Source organism: Oryzias melastigma, linkage group LG12, assembly GCF_002922805.2.
Source record: "Oryzias melastigma strain HK-1 linkage group LG12, ASM292280v2, whole genome shotgun sequence".
In the NCBI taxonomy this organism is placed as follows: domain Eukaryota; kingdom Metazoa; phylum Chordata; class Actinopteri; order Beloniformes; family Adrianichthyidae; genus Oryzias; species Oryzias melastigma.
The window spans coordinates 542,581-548,350 of record NC_050523.1 but is presented as its reverse complement, the minus strand read 5'-3'; the positions used below and the strand labels follow the sequence as shown (position 1 = coordinate 548,350).

The window sequence follows — 5,770 nt, the reverse complement described above, 5'->3', positions numbered from 1 at the left end:
AGGCGTTTGGGCCCCACAGGAACTTCTCTGGAACACCTGTCCTCCAGCGAGGATCTGGATCCGGACCAGAACACTTATTTGGACCTCTCAGGAGGAGCAGGACTGACATGGAGGAGGAGCGCCGGCTCCTCCTGTAGTCTCCTCACTTTGAATTCCTCTGTTTCTAGAGTTTTTATTTCACAGTAAATGAAATAAAATCCAAACAAAGGCTCCTGGAATAAACCAAATGAAAGGTCTGTCAAATAAAATCAATTCCAACACTGATTAATACATTGTCAAAAGTTAAAAACATTTGTATTTTATAGGTTTTTTAAGTTATATCAATTAGAAAACATTTATTTAGAAAGAAATCTGGAAGCTCCGCCCACATGAAGGTGGAGAACTTAAGTTTTCCTTAAATCCAGAGGAGTTTTCTTCAATTTCTAATTCTTCTAAAGATTTCTAAGAAATCTGATTAAACTGAAGCAAATGAGAGTGTTTTTTGTGTTTTTATTGTTTCAGTGAAGCCAACATCCTTTTATAGCAGGGGTGTTAAACTCAATCGCAAGGGGCCAAAATCCAAAACACACTTCATGTCGCGGACAAACAGGAGAAACACTTAAAACTGTAACTTTCTCACATATATGAACTAGATATATATCATTACCTGCAATAATGCTAATGTGAATGCTGTAAGCTGAATTCTGAAGATGCTGAAATTGATAGCTAAAGCGCTTAAGCTGAAAACGCTGAAGATCACTGACGTTAATAGCTAAAAACGCTGTAGTTGATAGCAGCTAAAATATTAGCTAAATTCAAAATTATTCTAAATAAACTTAAAAAAACTTAGGTTAGAAAAAACAGCTAGTATGTAGCTGAAAAAATAGCTAAAGTTCAATATATCCTAAAAAAAAAAAAAACTAAATTAGCCAAAACAGCTAGCGTATGAATATTAGCCTAACTCCAAAATAGCCTAAAAAATCTCAGTAAATGCCAAAATATTCCAAAAAAGCTGCAGAATGACAATTTAAAAAACTTTTTAAACTGTAACTTTTTAACATAATTATGAATAAAAAAGAAAGCAATATTATTCCAGAATAAAACAACTTAAACCTTAAATAACTTTCAATATTTTACTCTCCATAAAAATATATTTGGTCTAAATTATACAAGTTAGAAATGAGCTCAAGATAACATCGGGTCATTAATAGCAATAAAATAAAATGATCTGGAGGGCCGGATCCGGCCCCCGGGCCTTGACTTTGACGGATGTGCTTTATGGTGACCGTGCACGCGCTAGCTCGGTGGGTTTAAGCCCCTCCCCCCGGTTCCGACTCCCGTTTCGGGTCAAAAGGTCAGAAAGTGTCTCTTTAAACTCCTCCCTTCTTTCTTCGGCTCCCAACAGGCCAACCTGTTGTTCCCGCTCTGGGAGCGGCTCCGCGCGCAGCCTCGCTGTCGGCCCGCGCGCCTGTGCGCGCGCGGATCTGATCCCAGGTCTGCGCGGGTCCGCCCCCCTCCCCTCCCCGCTGGATCCCGTCCGCAGCCCCGCAGTCTTTCTGCCTCCGCTCCGCCGCGGAGACGCCGCTGCCGCCCGGCCGCTTCCCCGCTTGAAGACGCCCCGCGGCGCGCGGACACGGACGGTTCCTCCCGCGGAGAAAAGATGCCCGTTTCGGGGCGGACTCACGGCCCCGGGATTTAACGGAAAACGGCCTCGACTTTTGTCAAGTGGAGCAACTGAAGAAGTGGACGTGAAGTTTTGGGGCAGAACTTGCGCCGTCGGGGGCGCTGTGTTGTTTGTGACGGATTTTAACGGTTTTTACCGACACTTTGCCGCGTTTGCTCTCTGTCCCCGCGGAGTTTGGACTTTTTCTCGGCGTGGAAGAGCCGCGGAGAGGCGACTTCCACTCCGCAGGAATTCACCGCGAGCGTCCGTGAACGCCGCAGGAAGCTAGCTAGCCTGCTAGCAAGTTTTCCCGCTGCTGCTTTCGTTGTTTTTAGCTGCTTTTCGGCACCGGAACACGGCAGAAACCCCCCCGCGGGGAGGGCTTTCAGGACCACGGACCGTCCGGGACCGAGCACGAGCGAACCGGGAGGTTTGGCGGGTTTTGGAAACTCCTGGCGTTAGCCTCCGCCGCTAGCGTCCCGACATGCCGCGGCTGAGCGGCGACGCGGACCCGGACGACCTGGGGGCCAGCGACGAGCTGATCGCCTTCAAGGACGAGGGGGAGCAGGAGGAGAAGCGGAGCACCTCCGCCGAGCGGGACCTGGACGACGTCAAGTCCTCGCTGGTCAACGAGTCGGAGAGCAACAGCGGCTCGGAGGCGGAGGTGAGTGTGCGGGGGGCGCGGGGTCCTCACCCCTGTGGGGGTGCGTGCGGGCTCTCACCCCCCGTGCGGGTCTGTGTGCAGGCGGACCGGCTCCCCAGGTCCCGTCCAGATGCGGAGAGCAGAACCGGACTCGGCCACCCGGGAGACAGAGGTACGGAGCTCCTCTGTGTTTCTGCTGCTCCTGTTGCATTCTGGGTGCTTTGGGGGTCAGATTTGTTTGACCTTTGTGGGTCACCAGTAGGTCCGGCGGGCCTCCTGAAGGTTCTGGTTCTGTTGGAACCTTCCTGCTTCTCCTGTCAGCTCTTATGATCGCTGATAATAACTGAGAACTAAAAGAAACTTTATTCTCCTTGAAATCGAAGAACATCAAACAGTTCAGAATCACCCCAAACGTTTTGGTAACCATGGCAACGTCGTTTACAAACAGCATCTCTCCTTTTCATCGTATTTGCAACCTGTAACAGTAAAAGAGCCATTTTAGTCTACAGTTTCTTACTGACGAGAGTATCAAAGTCTCACTTTATTGTTAAAAAATGCTCAATATTTCAGCTTTTTTGTCATTAAAATGTATAAATGTAAATTAAATATTACAATGATTAAATTACAACAGTGTTTATATGTTTATTACAGCTGTAATTTCTTTTAGTTTTGACAGCAGCACACACTAGTTCCTTTCAAAATAAAACCCACTCTGTCATAAAGCTCCTCCTGCTGCAGCAGCGTTACTTCAAAATGCAAGACAGTCAAACATGTTTTTATCATTAGGACTTTGGTGGGCCACCAGCGTTTATTTTCCCCATTTATTAATGCGGGCCCCGAATGGGTTTGTCCTCATTGGGCATTCGGTGGGTTAGCTCGCTACGCTAGCCAGCCTGCTGGTGGACAGTGAAGCTCGCTAGCTTGCTACAGCGGAGCTCGCTAGCATGCTACACTGTCCACAGGCTGGCTAGCGTAGCATGCTAACCCACCGAGTGCCTACTTAAGCTAATGCTGTGGACCAACCCATTCGGGGCCCACAGTTTCGCCCACTTTTAAACCATTCGGGGCCCAGCTGGCCGTGCTGGCTGGAAAACAACGTTTTAGTAGAATCTATTTATTAAAAAACTCAAAACAAATAGAATAAACTGAGCTTTTATTGTCATTCTTTAAGATATGAGGCACAAAACTCAGAACTCTAAATCGTTTTAGACTGATTTGTTCAAAACTTAGGTGTCATTTAATAAAAATAAAACAGAGACTTTTGTTTTGTTTTTTGACTTTTATTTGACTTTAGATTTAAAATGTAAATTAAAACAATATTTCTACAGAATTTCTGACTTTATTGCTTAGTGGTTTGACATGTTAAAATCTGAGCAGAAATGACATAACTTGGACAACTAATCTATTATTTCATCAATCGTTGGCGTCTTTCTTTAAAGCTAAAGAGCCACAGTAAAGGATAAAAGAGCTGCAGACTCCTGTTCTAGTAGATAATGTCGCATCTCCAGGATGTTCTCCTGCAGCTTTAGACGCTCCGTGGTCAGTCCAGCCCCTAAACCGCGTCACATGACGGCGAGTCGTTGAGAGAATCACGTTTCATCTTCAGCGTTTGGTAGGTTTACCAACCTCTGATTGGAACGCTGATGGAGGACGTGTTTTCATTGGTTCCTGGAGATCCTCTTCTGTGTCTGGAAAACCTCCTTCCCTCCAGCTCTGCTCCTCTGGTGGTTCGGAGCAGAAGCTGATCCTTCTGGAAGTGACGTTCTGATAATGCTGAGGAACATCAGCAGCAGAATCCAGAAATCCTCCTCAGAGTTCCACAGAGACGTCCGGTGCATAACTTCTTTAAAATTCGTCTGTGGTTTGAGGAAAAGCTGCTCCAGGTTTTCCTCCTGAGGAACGAGGAGTTTTTGTAGAAACCTTCAGAGGTCCTGCTCTTCAGGCCTGGTTGCCATGACGATCCTGGCTCTGCAGCTCGGCCTGTAAGATCATGTTGGGATGCATGTCTGCTCAGCGGAGGAGCTGAACAGGAGGGGGCGGAGCCTGTCCTCCTGCAGATCAGACTGCAGCAGTGAGGAGCTGCTCCTCAAACATCAGGGAGGATCTCCCAGGCTTTACTTCAGAGTGCTGCTTTTTCCCAGCATGCAACAGTCCTCACAGTGCTGGAATATGAGCATTTTATTCACTTTTTTAACATCTTTTAGTTCAATTATTGTTTTCTGACTTTATTCATTAATGTAAACATTTAAAACTAAATCACACAGGTTTAGATTTCCCCTTTGAATTACATTCAGTCATTCTTTCATGAATTAGTTTAAAGTCTTCAGACTCGGATGGATGATGTCCATGTTCAGAACACGTGTTGGTTTCTCTCCTCGTCTCCGTGAACATCGGTCTCTGCAGACCCGGAGTCCCCGGCTGCTCGGAGCGGTTCCGTCTCCTGACCTGCAGCAGTAGCTCCGCCTCCTTTCCTCCTACTGCTCAGTCTGATGCTCCTCCTCTTTCAGGGCTGCGGCGGCAGCAGGACGGCGGCCTCTTCCAGCCCCCGCCGTACCTCGGCTACCCCTTCTTCATGATCCCAGATCTGGGCCCCTACCTCGCCGGTGGCGCCCGCACGGTAAGGCCACGCCCACCGACCACATCTGCTACAGAGCAGACGTGATCGGCTGCTTCTGAGATCTTTGAACTTGTAGAAAACTTTCCGGATTCTTTGCTTTAAAGTTTGTCTTTAAACTCAGAACATTTCTAGAAACATTTGAACTGGAAAAAAACGGAAATCTGCTGCTTGATGAACGTTTCTTCCTGACCGGAGGAGCAGGTAGAGGGAGGTGGAGCCTGTCTCCTCTGTTCTCCTCTAGGGGGGGTCAGACAGGTCTGGACCCCCCCGCCCCCCAGCAGCAGATTACCTGCTCCGGCTGGAGCTGCAGAGCTGGATTGGCAGCATGTTGCCCAATTTCCGTCCCAGCAGCTTTGCGGCGGCTCAGCGGGGATTAAAGGATCCGAGCCGGCGGTTTCACACACGGTGCGGGAAATGTTGCCCCCCCCCAGGCAGAAGCATCATTCTGGGGGGGTTTAAGTGTTGGAGAACCTGAAGCTGTGAAGCACAGATAAACCTCGCTGCTGCTGAACGTTCGTCCCGCGGCTGCGACTGAAACTCTGCTCCTCCAGGCCGATAAACAGCCTCTCTCTGACCCCCCCACACAGAAACACCCCCCAGCCTGATGGTTGCTGAGGAGCAGCTGATGCTGCACTCACTGATGTTGGGAGGGAAACTTCTCTGTAGTTTCTGATTGGTCGATGCATTCATAAGACCTGGAAGTTTCTGTGTGGTGGGGGTTTGACCCCTCCCCCGTGTGTGTATTTGGGGGGTGGATGTGACCCGTGTTAAATGTGTGGATGTAACCCAGACTCATGAAGGTCTACTCAGGGGGGGGGGCAGCCAGCTGAGCTGCTCCAAAGGCTTCATTCATCCAGACAGGAAACAG

The 5,770-nt window shown here is 48.4% G+C and overlaps 2 protein-coding genes across 8 annotated transcripts in view; one reads left to right on the top strand and one right to left on the bottom strand.

Moving 5' to 3' along the window:
• The window catches only part of LOC112162930 (drebrin-like protein B), a 17,396-nt gene extending 14,901 nt beyond the window's left edge, over positions 1 to 2,495 (bottom strand). For 2 of the 4 annotated variants that reach the window (XM_024298938.1, XM_024298940.1), the window contains exon 1: positions 2,365 to 2,495. The gene's annotated coding sequence lies outside the window, so the exon portion shown is untranslated. Of the gene's footprint in view, positions 1 to 2,336 lie in introns of all 4 variants that reach the window. The other 2 variants (XM_024298941.1, XM_024298939.1) reach the window with 2 other exon arrangements.
• LOC112162929 (transcription factor 7-like 1-A) overlaps positions 1,349 to 5,770 on the top strand; it is a 7,455-nt gene continuing 3,033 nt past the window's right edge. Inside the window, exons 1-3 of one of the 4 annotated variants that reach the window (XM_024298935.2) lie at positions 1,349 to 2,306; positions 2,388 to 2,457; positions 4,793 to 4,902. In XM_024298935.2, the coding sequence (XP_024154703.1) occupies positions 2,127 to 2,306; positions 2,388 to 2,457; positions 4,793 to 4,902 (360 nt within the window). In that variant the 5' untranslated portion in view covers positions 1,349 to 2,126. The remainder of the gene's footprint in view (positions 2,307 to 2,387; positions 2,458 to 4,792; positions 4,903 to 5,770) is intronic. The other 3 variants (XM_024298933.2, XM_024298937.2, XM_024298936.2) reach the window with 3 other exon arrangements.